Source organism: Rousettus aegyptiacus, unplaced genomic scaffold, assembly GCF_014176215.1.
Source record: "Rousettus aegyptiacus isolate mRouAeg1 unplaced genomic scaffold, mRouAeg1.p scaffold_m13_p_2, whole genome shotgun sequence".
Taxonomy (NCBI): domain Eukaryota; kingdom Metazoa; phylum Chordata; class Mammalia; order Chiroptera; family Pteropodidae; genus Rousettus; species Rousettus aegyptiacus.
In genome coordinates, this window is record NW_023416295.1 from 119,632,811 (window position 1) to 119,655,619 (window position 22,809).

The 22,809-nt window shown below is 37.0% G+C and overlaps 1 protein-coding gene across 4 annotated transcripts in view; it reads right to left on the reverse strand.

Moving 5' to 3' along the window:
• HMGA2 (high mobility group AT-hook 2) overlaps positions 1-22,809 on the reverse strand; it is a 129,537-nt gene that overhangs the window by 89,645 nt on the left and 17,083 nt on the right. For 2 of the 4 annotated variants that reach the window (XM_036236676.1, XM_036236675.1), the window contains exon 5: positions 17,967-21,629. The exons of the other annotated variants lie outside the window; for them this stretch is intronic. In XM_036236676.1, coding sequence (XP_036092569.1) covers positions 21,543-21,629 — 87 coding nt within the window. In that variant the 3' untranslated portion in view covers positions 17,967-21,542. Of the gene's footprint in view, positions 1-17,966; positions 21,630-22,809 lie in introns of those variants that run through there. 4 annotated transcript variants of the gene reach the window in all.

The following is a 22,809-nucleotide window of genomic DNA, read 5'->3' on the forward strand; positions in this document are numbered from 1 at the left end:
TAACATGGCGCCCAAGCCCATTAAAGCTGGGTCTTCAGGAAATGGATAAGGAAGAGAAGCCATGTCCTTGCTCTCCAGGTACTTCCAGTCTTGTTCAGGCGACAAACTTAATGTACATTAACTCAGATCTTTTCCTCACCTCCTTCAAATCTCCACCCAAAATTCTCCCACAGGCAGCCTTAGGTACCGACTTAATCTCTCATGCCTCATCTCCGTGTTCCCCACAAGACTCATATCCTTCACTTTTTACACAATTGGAACTTGGCAGAAGTGTTCTTCAGTTGATTCCTGTGTGCTCAGTCCAACTGATTTGTCAGTATCATGAGGCCAGGGTTTGGGTTTTCTCTTTCCTTTGTGTCCTTTCACAATAATTTGTTTTGTAGCTTAAACAAAATAAACACTCACTAAGGGAGGATGGGCCAGCCAGTTCCTACCCCTCCTGCTCAGACACCACTCCAGGTGTGCTGGTTCCTGGCCCTCCCAGAACAGATTAAGTTCCAAGAGGTTCGTTCCTCTTCCTGAGGAGCTCTCCAAACTTTTCTGCCACCTTTGTATCCAAAAGCAAAGGTGTTCTCAACAGAGCAAAAAGTTAGGAAAGAATTCAGTGTCTCGGTGGGCTAGACGTCTGCTCGTCATTAAAAAAAAGGACAAGCGGCTGCTTTGACATAGTTTGTGCCATTAACTACATTCAGGAGCACCAGTTAACAAGAGGGGGTCCTCAATTCACAGTGTCAACGTTTCTTGTTACATAAGCCAGTAATTTAACCCACAACTGAGGAGGCTCCTACACCTCTTTCTTCGCAAATTCTGTTTTCCCTTTTACTGTATTCTTCTGCAGTGTTTAGAAACCAGAAAACCAGAACTGATTTCTCCTACTCCACGCCTACCCACCCCCATGCTGGCCCTCACTTCCTCCTTCTCTGCCTCTGTCTCTCTTTCTGCTCTCATTTCTACAAAGAAAGCAACAGCAGAAAGAACAATTTGACTCCGATGGGTTAAGACGGCACAAGCCAAGCTGTGTTGATACATGTTGGCTACATCTCAGCTAGGTGACAGTAATTTTTTTTTTTCTCTAAGTTTGCACAGCTAAAAAGAACAACTGTTTTCATTAATGACTACTTTGATGGCTTTCTTAAATCTGTGCTGAAGAATGAATGGTGGCTTAAAATGGCAGAGGTCATACTTTATTTCAACTTTGAAACTTAGAAATACTCACACAGGCATCACGAGGAGAAAAGATATCATGAATTTTCTTGCTTTTTACCTCATACTTGCAACATATCCTTGGGTGTTCTGCCCAGGAGATAAGAAAAATAACGCTGAATGCTCAGATAGCCCCTCCATAGTCTCTCTTCCCACCTGCTGTTAATGCCAGCCAACACATCTACCAGTTGTAAGGCTGGCTCCTTGTCATTTGGGGCTCTAAGTTCACACAGCACCTCCTCCGTGATGCCCACCCAGACTATCCAATCTAAAACAGCCTCCCTCTACTCCAATACTCTACACATCACATGAACTTGGTTCACTTTAATTCATAACTCTCATCACTCCTGGAAATGGTTATTTTTATTTTTTGAGTAACTAAACCATTGTTCATGATTCCTCTCTAGAATATAAGATCGATGGCAATGGGGGCCTTGAACTACTCATCAGTATGTATACAATATCTAGCAGTTCCACAAATTTGATTCGTCATCATTTTAGCTGGGACCTATATTGCTTGACTATCGGAGAAAAATAGATGGGGACACAGATGCTTAGAACAAATGTCTTTCCATCTTGACAATGGAGAAATGAAAAAGTGTCACTCTTGTGCATACCACTCAAATTTGAACTTTAGACAGTTTGAGGACTTAGGTTTAAATATAATGTAATCATTTAAAATAACAGCTATATTTTCAGAGCACATATATTTAATTATTATCAAGTGCTTTCATTTCTACCTGTTAAACGTACAGGATAGAAAGTTCACCCTCATGAAATTGAACAAAAATACACTAATGTGCAAAAGAGCTGAAGGTAATAAAGTGGATTACAGTATTTCTAATTGCAGTTAAGTAAGCTAACAAATATAGGCCAATGACAATTTTATCCTGGTGTTCAAATGGTCATTTTACATGCAAACTAAAGGAAAATCTACTACGTACATTAAATATAAACACTACAGAATCATTTGTAGTGTATCTTAGGAAAAAAAGAGGATATATATTATAACATTGATGTTAATGTCACTAATTTAAACCATTTTTTCCCTAGTACGTTAAATATTTCCCTGTATTTTTTTTTTTTAAAAAACATGAACATTAATAAGAAATGGAGCAATCTCTGCCAGATCCAAGGTGAACATGTACTGCCTATGAAATAGCCAACAATGAAGTCAGTAACATAATAGAAAATTTCAAAGAGATCTTAATACTTATAATTCTAGTTTTGGCTATGTAACTTTATAATGCTACCCAGTTAAATTAACAGGTGAGTCAATTATCATCTTGACTGCTTTGTGGCATTCTTCAAATCTCTTAAAATCCCTTGCTTAAGTTTGCTTGTATGAAAAGCACTTACCCATGTCTCGGGGGTGTTCTGTGAATTAGGAATCCTGGAGCCCACGATGCCTAAGCATGGCCAGCAGGACAGAAGCTAATAAGCCCTATGGAAATGGGCCTGCTTAGTTACTATGGATACGTCACAAATAAAGGATTCCTATTCGTGGTAACCATCAACAACTACTAGCACAAACATCCACATGCTACTTGGACCTAAATATGGTCATAAATGTTTACTGTGCATACATAACATTCAAGGAACTGTTGTTCTAAGACGTTAGAGCCACAGCTCGAGAAACAGTATGTTCCCCGCCTCCCGCCCCCTTCATTGAATTTGCCTATCTCATTTTCCATCTGGAGAAGTCAAAGTTTTATTCCTCAATTAGCTTTACAGAATGGAGCCCTTTTTTTTGGATTACTAAAACTGCTTAGCCAAAATCAGGCACAAGTGCAAATCTTGTGCCCAGCCAGCTCACCTAGTGACACCACACCCTTCAAAAGTTTAAAAACTTATTATCTGCTCAGTGTGGAGGTGGCAACTACTGTAGCCTAAAGAGCAAGTCCTCTGTCAGGTCAGAGAGGCTGAGCCTAGAGTTCGCAACTCTGGTGGTCTTATTCATGCGAATACCTTTCAGACCTTTTCTTGTGAATGAATCCCAAGTTACAACTCAGTTTCTCATCATCTGATCCCTGCAATGAGTATGGCTTTAGGATTTTTTGTTTTTTGTTTTTGTCTTTGAAATCTAATGATCCTTAAAGTCAAGGCTGTCAGTTTAAACACTCCAGAGACATTTTACTCTTTGTTACAAACGTTCACTTTGTACCTCAGAAAGGAAGGTGCAGTCAATTGCTGGGACCAGACCTTGCACTTGCGTCCTATCTTACTGAATAGTTTCAGAAAAACAACAGAAATGCTCCATTCCGTAAAGCAATTTCACAATAAAACTTCAACTTTTTCACATAGAAAATGGAATGTCACTCGATATGAGTTAATGATCTGGCCCCAAAAGGGCTCTCCTTGGTTTCATTTCCCTGCTCTCCTTGAGTGCTGATAGCATGACCAGAATTTTAGAGTTCACTGCTGTCTGTGGCATGCCTTGATGGCGAGCTTTGTCGAGTGAGTTAACGTCTCCAGTAACAATCATGTTAATTATCATGAGCTGAACATGGGGGAGGCGAGGGCATCGGAACCATACACAGGTTCTGGGGGTGGTGGGACAGCTCAGGGAGGATGCAGCGATGGTCACTGGTCCACGTACCACCGCTGGGAGCCAACAACCTATATTATCTTTTTTGTGTGCGATGGTCCCCATATTCCCTTTCTTCTCCACTTTCTGTATCACTTTTCTTTTCTTGTGAACTTCAATTTGCGGCCATAGCTTCAATTCATATGAATGGCTCCCATATCTTTATCTGTAGCTCAGCTCCTTCTCCGAAACTTCATACGTACATACATAAACTAAGAATGTGTTTCATCTCCACCTGGAACTCTAAACCCGTTCTCCTTCCTGGTCTTTTTATCTCTTAGTTAGGAGCATGGCTGCCTTCTAAGTGGCCCATGCTGCTAGTCCCTGACACCACCTTTTCAACGTTTGAAGTACAAGAGATTTCTAACAACTGACTTGGCCTTTTGTACAATCAAGCAGATTAATTGTTCGAAAACAGTATTTTGAATACATTTTCAGACATATTTAGTTTTTCCTCAACTCTTGTGTAATATAAAAATGTAAAAGTGCTTAAAACATCTGAGCCTGTTGATAGTTGGTACTGACTGTAGGAAGCAGAGAGAAAAGCGGATAGAGGAAAAGCTATTTTCTATTTTTTGAGGTCCTGGTGTGTGTGTTTGTGTCTGCATGTTGTTAAGTTTGTTGTAAGATTCTGAGAAAAAATAAACACAACCAATGCTTGTTCTTTTGTTATCACACTTTAAAGTCTAAAGTTACACTGTGGAATTAGAGACATACCTATACATAAATTGGTCTTTTTTTTCAAAAATATGTTGGTATATTAAATTTTAAAGTATAATCTATTCATAAAATAGCTCTACTATTTCTTTTCTGAATCTACTTTAAGATTTTATCATTTTGGTTACCATGGACATACGAGGTGCTTAAATTAAATATAGAGAGTATCTAGGTTTTTACAAACTTAAAAGAAGTTGATATAACCTAAAAAGAGATGAATTATTTAGAAGAAGAAAATTGATTTATTTTCTGAACTCAGTGTTCCACAGTGGTCCACATACATAGAAAGATGATTAAAAAATAAGAAATACATTCACACACAAGTTTTGCCTTGTAAGTGAACTCTGTTTCGTCCATCCCAATCAGCAGATGTTGTTTCTTCGAATGATCTTATTAAGAATCGGCCACAGACACACTGTATCTTTTTTTTTTTTAATTTGGAGGAAAATCCTCCAAAATAGACACGACCCTTTTCAAGTGTGCAGAAGAACGTGCCACCATACTGTCAATACCGTGGTGGAAGCTTCCCTTTTGAATATGTCCCTGAACTAACCTTAGCAATACTTTGTACATTTTGTTATCTTTGAAGGTATTTTTCCAACATCTGCTTCTAAGTCTACTTTCTATTTTGTAATCTCATTGAATGCAGTAGCAGCGCTAATGTCACTTATATTTATGTCTCCAAGAATTGGATCCAAGAGATTAGCAGCAGCAGTAATTCCTCAGGGTCCAGTAATTAATGACATAATACTGTGGAAATACTTACTTTTAAAAAGCTTCCGATTACACAGTTTTAAGAAATCATCTTGTGGGAATGACCTAAGTAGTCTAGTCATATACTTCTTTTCTTCATCCAATGAGTATGTTAAGCAACTACTGTATACCACTGTTTTAGGTTTTGAAGAAAATGCGAAACGTGATAATTCTTCTGAAGGTGTTTACAAAACTGGTAAACAAAAATAAGAAATGTTCAAAAATGATCAGAACAAGAGAAAATGGATAATGCTATAAGCAAGACATTAATAATGTGTGTTCTCATGTTCTAGGGGTGAGACATCCCTACTACTGACGAGGGGAGTCAGGAGCTACTTTGTAAGAGTGGTGTTTAAACTGGGCATTGAAGATTAAAAAAGAGTTTAAGCAGTTAAATATAGGGACAGAGAAATTCCAGGTAAAAGCGAAGGTGAGAAAGGTCTGTCCTGTTTACATGTATTACTTGTCTACATGTATTTCTATACGTTTTACATATATATACATGTGAAAATGGTAAACAGAGTGCTAAATGATTCTATTTATGTGACCTAAAAAAATCTGTAATTCATTCAGTCACTAATGATGAATCATTGGCAGTTTCTGAATAGAAGAATGACCTGACAGAGAAATGGCCTGAAACAATAATCTGGAAGTGGCCAAAGAACACAAATGTAACTTTTTTAAACAAATGCAACACAAATGTAAATTAAGGGAGGTACAAAGTATGTGTATGTGTGGAAAATTTCAACAGACTTTAGGTAGAGTGCTTACAGACTTTACCCTCCCCAAATAAGACACTTTTGGGAGTGAAAGGGGGTGCTATTGCCAGTTATCTGGAAAAACGGGAATAAACTGGGACTGTCCTGAAAACAAGCACGACATATGGTCGTGTTAATTATAGGGCACTTGTGTGGCATTTTAAGAGATAATAGTTTTATACTGTATAAAGTACTTCATCTAAAAATGGTTTGAAAGTTAACCCCTCTAGAAGGGAAAAAATCACTTTTTTTTTTTTTTTTTTTTTTTTTGGTAATATCTCCCATCTCAAAGCCATAAACACAGGACAATCCACTTATGGCTTACTCAGTGCTATTGCTGAATCATGAATTGTCCACTCACTGCCACAAAGAAAATCCTGGTTCTTTGTATTCCATAAGTTCTTTGAGGACAAGGATTATGTTTTCTTCGTATCTAAACTTCTTCCAGGATCAATTACAGTTGCTCGCATATAACAACTATTTGATTTTTGTCATATTGAATTAGGCAAGAGATCAAAGGCAGAATATGGTAAATTTTAAGTTGAAGGGCACTCAGTCTCTTCCTGGGGCAAGAGATAGTTAGAATGAAGCTGATACGAAGTACCATAAAGACAAAAAGGAAAGATATGAAGAGAAGTTGGAGACATAGTAGATCCAGAGATGACTGTCCTGTCCAAGACAGTAACCACCAGCCACACAGAGCTATTGAAATTCAAATTATTTAAATGAAATAAAAGCAAATATTCAGTTCCTCAAAATCACATTTTAAATGTTCAAGTAGCGACATGTGGCTAGTGGCTGCCATACTGAATGGCACAAATATAAAACATTCCTGTCACAGAAAGTTCTGTTGAGTAATGTGACTCCAGAAGAACCAGGAGAATCCTAGCACCTCCGACGAAAGTGAAAGAAAGCGGAAAGGCTAGATCTGAGAGGCAGAGCAGCACCTGAGCTTTTCATGGATGTTAAAAGCCGAGGAAAAAGGAAATGAGAAACAGATTGGGGACACTTGAAGACCTTTGAAAAACCAGGCTCAAGAAAGTTTGATTGCAAATGAACAAATTACTTGGAGGCTGTAAGTGAGGCTGGTGAACAAGGAAAGAAGTAGGACAAGAACTTGAATGTCAATTAGGACAAGACTTCTTAGCTTAACTCCTATTTCTTTTGGAGCAGATCTGTGTCCTGTAATTGTTCAAATCCTCTACCAAGTCTGGCCTCTATATCTGAAGCTGATAAAGGTGATACAAATAAAAATGGTCCACGAGTACCATGCCTAGGAGATGCTGTCCGCATTTCTCCACAATATTAAGGTCGGCAATACTCCAAGATTCTCAAGATTTTCCCTTTATGACTTTTAAAAAAGTTTTCCCTTTATGACTTTTAAGAAAGTTTCTAGATTAGCTTTGTTAATAATTTACACAAAAAATAATGCAACGAGCCAGTTGATTAAAATCGTAAGCAGAAATAAAACAAAGGCCAGCTTTTTAAAAGAATCATAAAGGAGCACAATGGGCAACATTTTGACACTTGGTCAAAATGTTTGACACTTTTAGGAGCAGGTGTGTGTGGGTGTTAGTGTGTGTGTTTTATCTTAAAGAGATCTCCCTTATTGCAGTACTTAATATACATAAAAAAAAAAAACTAGGATGTTGCCTGACTAAGCTGTACATTGTTATTTCATGAATTCAATATGTAAAGGTATAAACTAAAGCTTCCTGTTACACAAATGACAGAGAAAAATCAAAGAAGCACAACAAAATTATTATAAGGTTTGTAAAAAAATATTCTTGCAGCTTTTTTATTCAAACGGTAAAAGAATTTTCACAAAAATATAAAATATACTTTTTTTCTCTTCAGGCCCTATGTAAACCCGAATATTATATGAAGCTGGATAACCAAAACTGGTGTTTCCAATCTGTCACTGAATACAACACTTTTAAGCCTCAAACCAATGCAGAGATTACTGAATCAGATTTTCTTTTTTCCTTCTTTTTTTTTTTTCAAATGGGAAAGGTAGAGAACTGTAAAGTCAGTCATAAAACATATGGACTACTGAGGGATGATTCAAGCAATCTGACTTACTATTGTATGTATACGCATTCATTTTCTCAAATTAGTCTGTACCATTGGAAACTGCATCGACTCCCTAAAAATAACTCATACACCTATTATGTTTTTCCATTTTAAGCTTGTAACGGCAAAAACGACCTCAGCAAATGACATTTCCTTGGAATTAATGGCTGGCTGGGAGGCAGAGCCAAGGGCCACTGGTTCCTCCCAGCTGGTCATTAATCCTCAGGAAATGCCTGTACCTCCATCATTATTGCTAAAGCACCATTATAGAAAATTCTCACAGTTCCAATATATGGAAATTTGAGGCTATTATGCAAGCCCATGGTATTCATGTTAGTTAATAGGCCACCACTGAGCTTAGAGGACGTAATTATCAAAACGACAGAAGGGAAAATATTGTTCTCCTAAGTCGACAAGGTTATATAGGAAATGGGGACTAGCCTTATGGGAAGAAGTGTGTTTGAAGCTAAAAGACATTAATTTAAAGGGAGATTTGGAATCACATATATAGTAATTAATAAAAGACACGGCATCCATTGCCATTACTTGGTTTTAAAAACATTTTTTAAAAGATACAAATTAGGGTTACATGAACATTTCCTCCCAAATCAATTAAATAATATTAAAGAGAACGAGGATACAAAGTTTGTTTATGAACTAAAATTATTATACTCAACTGTGGGAATACACGCAGTCGTGAGTAGAATTTCTTTCTTTTTAGCGTGTACTTTAAAATCGTATACCCACCATTAAATAATATATAGCAAATATTTTGTTTCAAACTTTACTACTGCAAAACTTTTTTAAGTTCGTTTTTAATCTTGGCTGGAGGCTTAGTACATCCAAACAAGTATCTAATAAGTGAGGATCAAAATGATAATAAAAAAAAAAAATACAGTGCTGGTGTTCTGCAACAGTTTTCAATTCTCCAAAAAAAAAAAAAAAAAAAAAAAAAAAAACCTTTTACTGGCTTCCAGGCTAAAATGAAAATGAAAATGAAAATGAGGTGTTTTCAGGTCTATTCATTCCCTCCTTTAAATAAACGGAGCCCAACAAATGGTTTCAAAGCAGGGAATTAATCCAAAAATCACACCCAAAACAGTCTATAAATCTTTTCAATGTGTTATTGTAACAAACTACAAATGTTGGATATGATGCTTTACATTTAATGAAATTCATAGCAGGTTCTCATTGTGTATTACAAATACCTGCCTGGTTCTAAAAATGGTTTTGAAACTAACAAGACTTGTTATGGGTTGAACCGTGTTCCCAAAAAAGATGTTGACGTCTTAATCCCCTGTGTATTTATGAATGCGAACTTACTTGAAAACAGGGTCTTTGCAGATGTAACCAAGTTAAGATGAGGTCCTTAAGGTAGGCCCTAACCAAATATCAATGGTGTCCTTTTAAGAGAAGAGAAGACACACACACAGGAAGAATATCACCTGGCAGAGAGATCACAGTGATGCAGCCAAATGCCAAGAAACATCAAGAATTACCAGGAACACCAGAAGCCAGGGAACAGGCATGAAAATGATTCTCCTCTACAGCCTTCAATGAGAGCATGGCCCTGCCAACACCTTGATTTCGGACTTTTATTATTAGAGAATACATTTCTGTTGTGTTAAGGCCTCAAAGTTTATGTTACTTTGTTACAGCAGCCCTAGGAAACTAATACAGGACCTGCAGGAAGACGTTCATCAGAATTGTCAACATTACAAATGGAAAAGCAAGGGAAGACTGGTGGGGTGACAGGAAGCTGCTCCCCATAGCGGAAGAGCAATGGACTAGAAGTCAGGAAACCTGGTTCTTGTCCTAGCTAATGATGTTGTGTGACCTCGAGCTGGACATTTAATTGCTCTCAGCTTTCATTTTGTCACCTGTAGAATATGAGTGACTTCAGCTACAAATCTCTAAACTGAGTGTAGGGTTATCAGTGAACAAATCGAGCACACAATAGATTAACATTTTCACAGTTACAGAAAGCACTATCCCAGTATTGCCTAGACAAGGCCTCAGCGACAGTCAGCAGGACATGGAAGCAGAACTGCAGGCTTCCATCTGCCACTTCCATGGCCACACGAGCAGTTTGACCACATTTATTTGGGTAAGTAAGACCCAAAGAAAATTCGCTATGGAAGTAATAGCAGTCTGCCCCAATAATCTTTATAATTTTTCCTTTCATGCATAGTTTTTTCTGCACTTCTAAGATTTTCAAAATGTCTCCAGTTGATTTATAAGTAAGCTTTTATTTAAATAAGGTAATTGTTACCACCCAAAATAAAACATGTCACTTGTACGTCATGAATGTTTTAAGTGCTAATAGGAAAAGTATTAGTCCAAAGAGGAAATGAAATGCTTTTTATGCCATGGCATAGTTGAGATTTAGAATCCAATAGGACACTAGCAATGAATATACTAAATTTATTCTCTGAAAGGATCTCATAGTGATCAAATTTACAGGTTTTTGCTCATTGGTTTATATGCCCTAACATCATCATCACAAATTTTGGTTGTCTAATTAAACACTCAGATTCCAGGAGTGATGAGTGGTACACAACAGACCTTTGTCATTCTCAATTTTTAATATTCACAGTTTGAACTATTTGCAAATCCAGTTTTCCTCAGACTATAGTACAAGATTGAGATACTTAGCTGGTGAGGCGGCTAGACCATTTTCCAAGTGCTTGCACCTCAGCGCAGCTTTGCTGTGTGTGTGTGTGTGTGTGTGTGTGTGTGTGTGTAGTAGTTGCAATTTTTCATAAAATTGAGGAACCTAATGCTATTGTGGCATTCTCAAATGTGAATATTCCTACAGATCTCAACATAACAAGATTCTACTCTAGCTCATTCTAGAGACTGGGCCAGACAGCCAAAGTACAATTAATAGGACATTTCCCCCAATAAATATCTGTCCTTGTGGACATTTAAAATCTGTGTGAAACTAATTTCTAGGGGAGAAAAGTATTTATCCACAACTTCAGGACTCTGGAGACATGTTTCGATATATCCCAGGAGGACAAACAGGTACTCAAATCAGCCTGTTGTACGTGGCCTCAGGAAAAGCAGGTGTGTTATACTCCTAGGCCAACTCTTTGCTTCCTGGACTCTGAAATTGGCAGAACTCTTAACACAGTACAAAAGCATAAGTTACTCCAGGCCAGTAGTTAGCTGCGTGCCAAGCCCACCTATGATTTCGCCTGGGCCAGCCAGCCCTTTCTAATGAGGGACTGTGAAGGAGTTACTGCGCAACCACAGACAGGAACCACGGGCCAGATTTCCACTCTCCACCTTCCCACAGCCATGTGAAGTTCTTGTGCATTTTGAAGAGCAGACACATCTTAATGTCTGTCAGCACGGGATGTTCCGAAACCTCTCAAGCAACTTAGAGTCTTAAAAGAGAATACCCTTGGTGGTGGATACATGAATCTACACAGGTAGTAAGATTATCCGGAACTTCATACACACACACAGACGAGTACGCAGAAAACTGGGGAAATCTGGTATGGCGGGTGGACTGTATTTATGTAATATCCTTTTTGAGAGACTGTACTGTAGTTTTACAACATGCCATTGAGGGGAAACTGGGCAAACTGTACAAAGAATTTTTGGTAAAATTTTTTGCAATGGCGTGTGAATTTGCAATTATCTGAATAAAAAGAAAGATAAGAATATTTTTGCTGGAATTAAGGGTAATGGAGAAAGGGACAATGAAAGTGAGTCCAATTTTTCTCTCTACCAGAGAAATGGAAACCTTTTATTTTAAAAAATATAAGTGTGTAAGACTATGTAAAAAATCTTCTAGTCTGATATTCTTCCTATCTAAGAATCAGGAGACAATGCTTTCCTTCCAAACTTTTTTTTTTTTTTTTTGGAGGGGGTGGGTTGTCAATAAAATACAAACAACCTTGGTAGAACACAAAGTATCTTAAAATATGTACCTCCATCAGCTACTTTTTATACTGAATACTTTCAAATGTTACGTATAGTTTATCAATGTTGCATTACATTTAAACTCATTAATCCCTTAAGAGATATTATGATTCATGAGCAGTGGGGCCAGCCTAGCTATAAACCCAGTGCAACCATCTTTTCTAGACTAACTAAAGAGTCTGAAACTGCTTTCCCACATATCTGCCTCAGCTTTCACTGTAGATTTTAATTGGGGGACCTAATGGTATGGTGGTGTTCTCATGTTTGGATATTCCTGTTTGAGATCCAGGGGCAAACAGGAAAAGCAACTAAATTTATTGAGCACCCACTATGGGCCAAGCACTGTGTTTTGAGCTGCCTAGACCAGGAAGGGTGGGACCCATGTGTGGTGAGGGTACAGATTCATGCCCCAGACATGACATCACACTTCCACTCTGCCCACTCAAAATCCCTGACTTAGGAGGCCGTAAACCATTACATGATTCAATGGCTAAGGTCACAGACAGCTATGGAGGAAAGGGCCCCAGGAAAGCTGCATCTACAAATCCCAAATGGACAGTTGGAACACTGTGGCTAGTTTTATTAGCATATAGAAACATGTAAAGTGATCAACAGGGATATTTAAACAAATTCCACTCTCTACTACTCAAACTTAAGTACTTTCAGCCCCATAATTAAATATGAAACCGAAGTGCATTGAGGCAACAACAAAAATTAATACAAGACAAATGTGGGCAAAGCTTGCTTCTACAGACTCTAAATCTATCTGTATATTCGATAGATTTAAAAACTAAAACCAACAGCATATGTAAAGATTCTTTTAAACGTTACTATGTCCATGCTACTTTCTTCTTTCACCACCCACCCACCCACCCAGCTCAGTTTTAGCACTTTGAAAAAGTCATGGTTCAGCTCAACATTCCCACTGGTCTCCAATAACACATTCTCACCTCCCCACGCATCAGTCTGCCGGCCCAACCTTCCCCCTTAGAGGGATTCTCTGCAGACATGGCCACTGTCCTCTACTGCCTGGGATCACTGCAACCACCAAGGTCACTTCCACTCTAAGCAATCTCCAATGCCCCAAAGTTCCCTCCTCATTTAGATACGCTTTGACCACATCATTCTTCTATTTAGAACTTGGCAGTGACTACCTTAGGAAACACAGGTCTACAGTCTTCTTCATTAACATCCATCACTGGAGAGATCTCTATGCTCATCTGCCTCCTTCAGGTCCCTTCACCTCTTCAATCCCTCTTGAAACCACCTGGCCCTCTCTTAACCTCATCCAAATTTGCTCACTCTCTCTGCACACAGACTCAGTACCTTTAATGCTGGAACTGTTTTCATATGTGTCTGTCATACATCTGAAAGTTATTAATTTTTAGCCTTCCAACCAGATGAAAATGGAAATTAAAGAAAAAAAAAAGAGTAAATGCCTCATAACTGCTATTATAGGACAAGGGTGAGGCTGAAGATGGTGAACTAAATTTTAAAAGTTATATAAATAATACAATCGATTTCATTTATTCTATTGTAAAGTATTAAATTTTAATTGCCAATTACATTTACTGCTATCACCTCATGATTGTATGGTGTTTTGTGACTTATAAATTACTTTCTTATTGTGTCCTTGCAATAACTCAGGGAAGATAGCACAGAAGATATGAGATTATCTCCACTTTACATAGGAGCTAACAGGCTCAAAATGTCAAGTGACTTGTCCAAAGTCATACAGATAGAAATTCATTAAAGTCAAAAAGCAAGTCAGGCCTTTCATTGCAAACCTAGCAGTCTACCTACCACACCATCTGAAGCCTCATTTTAGAACTATGATTAGCGGATTAGAAAAACGGGACAGAGAACAATCTGAGAATGTTACTGTGGAAAAGGAAAAGGAAAAGCTATAATATTTGGGGCATTTACTAGGAACTCGACACTTAAGCTAAAACTGCAAGGACAGAATTGTCAGTTTCATTTTACCAAAGAAGAAATTTGGGCTCAGAGGGGTAATAATGGCTTGAGGCAAGCAAGTGATAAGGTTCAGACTCAAACCCAGATCTGTCAGGACCCAAAGTGTGTACACTTTACAATCCTCCAAGGAGGAAGATGCATGTCGAAGAGGGATGCACCAGATGTTTTCCATCACCATTAAGAACAAGACAAAGGAAATGTACTGAAAACCATATAAGGAGAAATTTAGGTTGAATGTACTAAAACCCTCCTGTCACAGGGAGGGCGATTAAACTGGCACATCATTACCAAGGACTCATGAAATCGCCTTTCTAGACCTATAAGAGACACCTTTACTATACATGAGATTTTTCTACCAAAGATACTTTCGAGACTGTAGGTAAATCAATCTAAACATTTTCTCGAATTTAAAAAAATTCATAAAAAGGTAAAACCACAAAATAAAATGCCTAAATTTTCACACAAATTCAAAAAGTTGTGTTTGCTTATGGATATAAAATACCAGCTTCTCAAATGAGGAGGAGGCATCTAAATTTTTATTTAATATATTTAAAGAACAGCATATAGTAATGCTGAATACATATCTCATTATAATGATTCTAGGCAGAAAATTCTCTTTTTAGTAAAAAAAAAAAATTTCAGTCACAAAGGAATTCTTCATAGTGTGACCACGTATGGCCAAGCTCTCTCACACTATACAATCTTTGCACATTGAACATCATATTGATGCCATAATGTACATAAGTTCACTTGCTTTATCACAGCAGTGAACTATGTGGTACAAGCGAGTATGGCATGAATTAGTTCCCTGTGAATAATAAGAGGTTTCAACAAAGTAAGATAATAGAGTGGGTTTTTTCCCTGTAAGCACTAACTATTGAAAAGGGTTCCAATTGATTACCACTGAGATTAGTGATTTAACAGCAAAACAGATTAAGACCATATATTAGAAAAAGTCACCATTTTATTGTTTCTAAAACAATAGATCTTAAATGATTTTGCGTAGTTCATCAATTGTCTAAACAGGATGCAAAGTAATGCACAAAATCATAAGCCTGGCTGACTCACTAACAAAGGTTAATGTCCACAAAAGAAGTACACTGTCACTAGAAGAAGAGCATTACTAGATAAAAACACATGACCCTCCATCACTTTGGTTTGATAGCCTGGAAACAAGCACTCGAAATGGCCAGTCCAAACAGAACATCATTAAACTCTTAACCATTGCTCTAAAAGGAATTATGAGGAGGATTAGGGATGAGAATGAAGTCATTTTTATCCTAGGCACATAGGGAATATATAATCCAAAGACAAGAAAGAAGAATGAAGGATGTAAAAATCTAACTTTACTCCTGAAAGAGAAATATAAAATTTCACAAGAGCACAGGAAAATGACAGTGTTATAGAATGGACAGCATTATCGTACATTGCCTTTTCATTCTGTCCATTAAACTCACAAGGCACATGTGCCCTAAGTCATGGACAGCGCTACTTGCTAAACGTCAGTCTCTCAAGAGAACAGGGGGGCACAGAGATGGCCATGTTCATTCTTTCCGATCCTGTCCCAGATCTATCAACTGAGAGTGGGCCCAGGCCTGCAAATGCTTCCTCAATTTCCAATACGGAATTTTAAAAATGTTAAAATTGGGCCATCTCAGAGAATAACAGTAGGAAAGCAAATGTAAGGACTGAGATTCTGTAATAAGGAAATGATACTCCAGGATCAGCTTCTGATACAAACTGGGTGATATATGTCTTCACTGACATCAGCATCATTTTGAACAGAAAATGATAAAAAGACGGCAAAACAAATAGTACTTTATAAAATATTATCAGCTATAATCTTGTGATTCCTTGGTCCTTCACAGAGGGCAATTCTCTCACCTCCCTGGGCTTCCGTGCATCCTGTAAGGTGCTCCCTCAAGACTGAAAATATTTAGATTGTCTGGAAACTTGGCAGATCTGCACTTCCTTTATTGGTAATGTTAATGTTTAAACTTCTAAGTTATGCGACACTGCTACCTTATGTTATTCTGACTGTGGAGTCCTTACTCCTATAGTGACGAAAACCTTGGATATTAGAATTTTCCCTCAATGAATCCCTATTTGTATATCCATTGTTTTTTGTGCCATCCTAAGGGCTTCAAAATGCCCTTGGAAGAAGTCAAAAAAAACAATAGAGTGTTTCACAGATTTTCCTCCTTTCTTCATTTTCTTGGTAGCACTAAAATTAGGAGTAAAGGAAATGGAAGGCAGGTAATTAAAATGAATTTTTGTAGAAAAAAATTAGAAACTGCCTCAGAAAATTATTTCGTACCATCCAAGCTCTCTTCTGTTTTTCTGATGATCCAAAGCTGTGACAAAAATTCTTTCAAGGTGCAGCACTAGAGTCTCTTTTGGAAAGCAGAATGCTATTTCCAGGAGTGAGAGGAGGCAAACAATAACTAACACAGGGCGAGGCATTCAAAGTTGGTATTGGGCCTGGATGATAGTGGCTCACGGCTCACTTCTTAAGTGGAAAGGTATAAACTGGAATTCGAAATTGTTACAAACACTGCTTTGATGCCCACAGGTGGTACTTTTAACCCTCCTGTAGCTTCTTTGAAAATACAAATCATCAGATTAAAAACCAAAGAGTCAAAGAATGCAATTCAAATCCACATTTACTAGTAGAAAACAAAAATTCAAAGACCATGCTTTATACATTCTACAGAAATACTGTTAATCTATTTGCCAAACATTTATTAAATTGCGCTATGAGCCTGGAACTGTACTGACATCAACAACTATGATCTATTGAGTGCTTGCTGCATGTTGAATAAAGTTTTCTGATGACCTGTCATTTAGTTCTCACAAAATGATCCTGTGAAATGAGAATTATTATTACCCTTTGTTTTACACACAAGGAGACGAGAGCTGGTGACAATGAGCAACTTGCCTTGATAAGCTGATAACTAAAGCCAGGCAGTCTGAGCTCTTAATCACTTTGCTGAATTCCCTTCTATGGCCCATACGTGCTGAGGGTAAAGAGATAAATATGATATGCTTCCTACCCTCAAAGAGCTCATTTTCAATACAAAGGGTAGCACTATTCAGAAATATTAAAGTATGTAATTAGTTGCTTTAATATCTAGTGATTTTAAAATTATTTGATAAACATAAAGTACATTCAGGATGAACAAAGAGAAAAAATAAGATCGACGAATGCTGAGGTGGTGACTCGATAGAATTATCCTGCTCTTTCTGATTCCCTGTCCCCCTCCTCTTTTTGGAGCCTGTATCTGACACTTATCTTAACCAGATAAAATCTGACTCACTATTTCAATAAATCAAATATGTATACATTTGATACTTGCCTGGATACTTGCTGTGGTGATGATGAGAGAATTTAACCTTAGGCCCACCAAGTATGACAAATTCATAAACTATACATAGCTATATTCGAAGAATGATAGTGGTACTCAGATTTGGAAAGCAAAATCATCACTTTTATAGAAGGAATGTGAAATTCTAAAGCATTCACGAACACTTTAAAATTGTAATTTAATTTAGCCTCACAATATCCAAAGCTCAGAGAAGTAATCTAATAAACTGACATAAGATTTCCCTTTTTGGTACCCCAGACTGTAAGCGCCCCAAAGGCAGCCCCCACCTATCTTTTTGGCATCTATATTCCCAGGACCCAGCAGAGGGCTTGATCCATAATACTGTCAGAAGACTTTAGCAAAAAGTTAGGACAAATGGAAATATCACAAAATCAAAGGTTTTGCAGTTAGAGCCCTAAGATTTAAATGGTTCTAGCAAGCAAGAAATAAAAGCAAACAAACAAGTGCACAAAAAAGTGTTCAAGGAGTTTCTTCTATATTTGTGTTGTCTCTCTTACATGTTGAGCCATCTTCACAATACTATATTCAAAGTGATACTCAATGTGCATTTTGTGAATTAAGGCAACAAAACCACAGCACAAAGTGATAACATGGGTTTTTCTTGGTCATATAGCAAGGGTGAGTTATATGACCTTTTAACACCCAAATAGGACTCCTTCGCCATCACAAGGTAACCTTTTTTCTGAATTTAAAGAACCACCATTCCACAACCTGAGTCTAATATAGAAGTAAACTTGGTACAATTCTTCTGGATTTGAATAGGGGGCAAAGACTTGCTAAACCACACCTACTCCGCAGCCACTCATCAATACCTAGGAAATAGAAAAAAGACATTTTTCTTCCTATTCCAAAATCACACTTAGTGTATGAATGAATAATGAATAAAAGACAAATTTCATGGTCATGGCTACATCGAATTAGCTCTGAGGACAGGGTTTGGGGGGAGCCTGGATGTATCGAAGCGACAGATAATCTGAAAACCTTATGTCTGCCATTACTCTGGCCTCTTTCCCAGCAAGCCTTTTACTAGAGTTGACCCCCTGTTCCTGGCCCTGTCCCTCATCTGGTGGAGGCGATAATGAGCGGCGAAATGGCCAAAGGACAAGCAGCCGGGGAAAGCAAGGGAAACAAAGCAAAGAAGAGGATAAGAAGCTGGGTCATCTACAAATGCAATAATCAGTCCCTGGATAATAGAGCTGGTTGCAGTAATAAAGGTTATTGTGTTTCACCACCTGATATGCTTGAATAGCCATTACGTACAGACAGAACACATATAGGAGAAAACACATAGGTAATTTAAGCGAACCGACCAAAGGCACTCAGCTCATCGAAACTTGGAGGTCCTTGCATCAGTCCAGAGCAGAGATGGGAGGCTTGATTAAATCACACTGATTGAGATTTTGCCAAAAATGGTTAAATATTTGTGTCAAATATTGATGAGTTTAGAATAAAAAAATTCTGATTTAAAAACAATTTTAAAGTAAAAGCAGGCTCCACCCTTAAAAACAGAACAAAAATGTTCTCTTAAATATGGACTAATGGTTTTACCTACCTTGTCTAGTTAAAAAACATGTATAGCACATTAATTTATTTGTTTACAACATGAGGATATCCTATATTTTAGAAATATTTACTGTCACCAACAAATACTCTAGGTTTGGGTAAGCATAAATAAATATGCATGTGGTAGTATGAATAAAGTCCTCAACACATTTAGTGTCATATAAAATGGTCATTGAATTCCCCAAAGCCTGTCATCTAATTAGAATGAAATTGAGATAACTCTCTTGGCCAGGAGTCTGATGATCTGATTGTTTTGTAGAGAAACAAGACATTTATCCAAACCTCCTCCTGTCTGTAATTTGCCACTCAACTACAAGTGGCAAAAGTAAATAATAAACACTCTTCTTTGGTTATGGCTTAATAAGACCACATGGCTATCATGGCACTGTGGCCGAGTCACTTAAACCGCAGACCCCAAGGTCAATGTTTTTATAATCCTGAATGGTCAGGATCTGGTAAAAATTGGCCATGCCAATCTGAACTGGATGACCCGGTAGGGCAGGTTATCAATCTCTTTTTTTGAGACTTCATTTAACAGAATAATTAAGAACAGCACTTCAGTATTTAAACAAACAAAAAAGAGATTAATCTTGAGTCAAAATATTAATGATCAAACCCCATTCTTGCTTCCTGAGTATGATTTATTAGTGTTTTTACATTTAATCTTGCAATTTTAAGTAACCATTTTAGTGAGTATTGCAGTATGCTATTAAAAAAACAAACTTACTTCCCCTACCCAGAGTTCTATTCTGCAAAGTATTCCATTTTATCACACAATATTGCAAAGAAGGAGATAATTTCAGAATATATTGCTCACCAATTTTGAACACGTTATATGCACCAGAAGATTTATATTTTAATTACTGAGCATACATCAAAACATGCTTTGGAGGGCCCACCTCCCATTTTGTAAAGTGCATTATTATTATAAGTTTCTAAGGGAAAATGATTTTACTTTTACACACTACATCAACAGACAGTTTTTGATGTTAAATCAAAGTCTTCTTTCCTCTGACTCCAGTCAAAAGTTACAATTATCTGCTCTACGCATTATCGAATATTCCTTTCTGAATGTTGAAGTTATATTTCAGTTTAAATGAAGTGAGTGTTAAATTACAAATGGCCAGGTGTTGTTTTCGTTTTTTAATTTTTCATTTTATTTTTAAGTAACAAATATCTGGAGGCAAAATGTAATGGAAATGAAGACCCAAGTTTTTAACGTTAACATTAGATTTCCAGGTTCCTCAATACATTAATGGTTAGGATCTCTAGAAGAAATCCAAAGAGTTTCAAACAGTATAGTTGTAATAGTTGTAATTTTCTGATTTAGTTTCCCCACTTGATCTTCACATCATCACTTAAGTTTCCAGATTTCTACAAACTTGGAAAAACAAAAAGCCCTTGTTGCCTATCTAGAATCCTCACATGTTTGACCAACAAATAAAATTACATCACTTTCCTGTGTATCACAAGCTCTTTCATAAAATAAAGACAATTGTCCCTCGAAAGAGATGGAATGGAATGCATATTTTTAAATCGACGTACTACTGCACACACCCCACTACTAAATAAAGAGACTCAGCAAACCAACAGAACAGCTGGGGTTTGTTAGCAAGTTTCTAGTGACCAACTGAAGTTAAGCTTCAGCATCTGGTCCTTGGGTCAATTTCTAGGTCAATCTCAGTATCTATAGAATGATTTTTTTTCTTTAAAAACCATTAGTTCCCTTTTGTTGTTAATTTCCTTTCTCATACAGATATTCTTAAAACAAAACAGTTAAAAACATCTTTTCCCCACTGATTTATTTTTTGTTATTTTGTCCTTGTTTCTTTTCCTCAGAAGCAATAGTTGCTTCATTAAGCAACATCTGGATAGAGCATTTGATATGTAGGTTAATATCTTTATTATTTCATTGGATTCTTGAGTCTTAGTTCCACTCTCTGAAACTTTTTCCAAATAGTTTCCATCACTAAATCAGTTATATGATAAGCTCTTTTCCTAGGCAAAAATTGAGAAATCAAATATTAAATGCCTAATTTCAATTGGCAGAAGGACTGACCAACAGAATTCTGTACAAGTTTCGAAAAACTGGAACATCTCTCATGTGTATATTAAAGCAAACAGCAGGGATATTACTTTTCAACTTGATAAACACATGACACAAAATCTCTATAATTAGAAGGCTTATAAACCACAATTTAAAATTTATCCGTAAAATAGATTTACAATGTACTTTAGTATTATTTATAAGCAATCCTTAAACTTGATGCTAGCATACATGTATTGAAGACATAATGATACTTCTAAGAGTACTTAGTTACTTTGATGCTTAACTGTCACCTCACTCCATGGGTAACTACTGATAACTATAAACAATCAGGGGTTAGGCTGTCAGTAATATCTACATAAAATTGTACAGTAGAGTTAATCATAATTTCTAACATTTACTGAGTACTTACTATACGCCATGCCTTTTATTAAGCCTTCGACATGCATTATCTTATTTAATTCTCACGACAGCTCTTTGAGAAATGTATTGTTCTTACTGCCTTTTTAAAGATGAAAAACTGGACCTTAAAAGGTCATGTAATTTGCTCACGATTCTGGGTAGTCAAGTGAGTAGTCAAGTGATGGTCCAGATATTGAATCCAAGCTATCTGTGTCTGCATCCTGAGCTCCCAACTATAAGACCAAGAGAAAAGTTTGGTCCCAATTCTCTCTCCTTCTTTTACCTCTCGTTTCCTCCATTTTCAAAAAGAAAAAAAAATAGTTCAGTCAAGACTAGCTCATCAAAATAATAGATTTAAAAGCTAATTCAAATTTGGAGAAAAAAAAGACAAAGGGAAATAAAGTAAACAGTAGAAGCACTCTTAACTGAAATCCTAGATAATGTCCTCACTGGATTAGCCAACTCTCCATCCCCTGCAGAAGCAGGACTGGCACAACTTTCTCTTCAACATCTTCATACTTTTGATTAATCAGCCTTTAAATAACCTACCAACTACAGGTCCAATCTCATCAGATGAGAGGGGCACACTGTAGCCATGTTTTCCAGGTCTGTTAAATGACACTATAAGATTTATGGCATCTTTTTAAAAGGAAGAGAACTTTAAAAAAAAAAAAAAGAAGAAGAAGAAGAAGAACACAGAAGAATAAAAGGGGAGCAATTCGGCTTTCAAGCCATATACCTAGTAAATGCAGTTGGTTGAAAAACATATCTCTAATACAAGGAAATCAGTGAATGACATTATTGCAACAAATTGAACTTACTATAAAATACAAATCCATTTCCTATGGAAAATGCAATAATTTATTTCTTTAGTACAATGTTCCAGTAAAAAATGAACTGGATGCTTTGCCATGACTGGCTGCATAATCTACGCAACAGAATATATACAAGCAAAAGGGAAGCGTGCCATCTAGAAAAAATTTCCTTTTATTTCCTCTTCTAAGTAGAACAAATTGGGATCTTATAACAATTCACTACATAACACATTACATTCCAACAGACAGTAAAAATAGAAACCATGAGCATCTATGAGGATGGTCTGATTATTCACAGAAAGGCAAGGGTTTCTATGGTGGATGCCTCACATGGGTTTTATATCCAGCATGAAGATCAGTTGCCTGGAATCCAGATTGCCCCCAAATGAGCAAGAATCCATTGAGAAAACAAAAACAAAAACAAAAACAAAAATATGTAGATCCTTTAATTAATCCATATTTTTTTCAGCATGGCTGAAACATCAGCTCTAGAAGGATGAGTGGTGGGAAATAAAGCCATAAAGCTAGCTGGATGTAAACTGTAGGGATCTCAAAGTGCTGAGGCGGGTTGTAATTAATTCAGTGGCCAGCTGAGAAG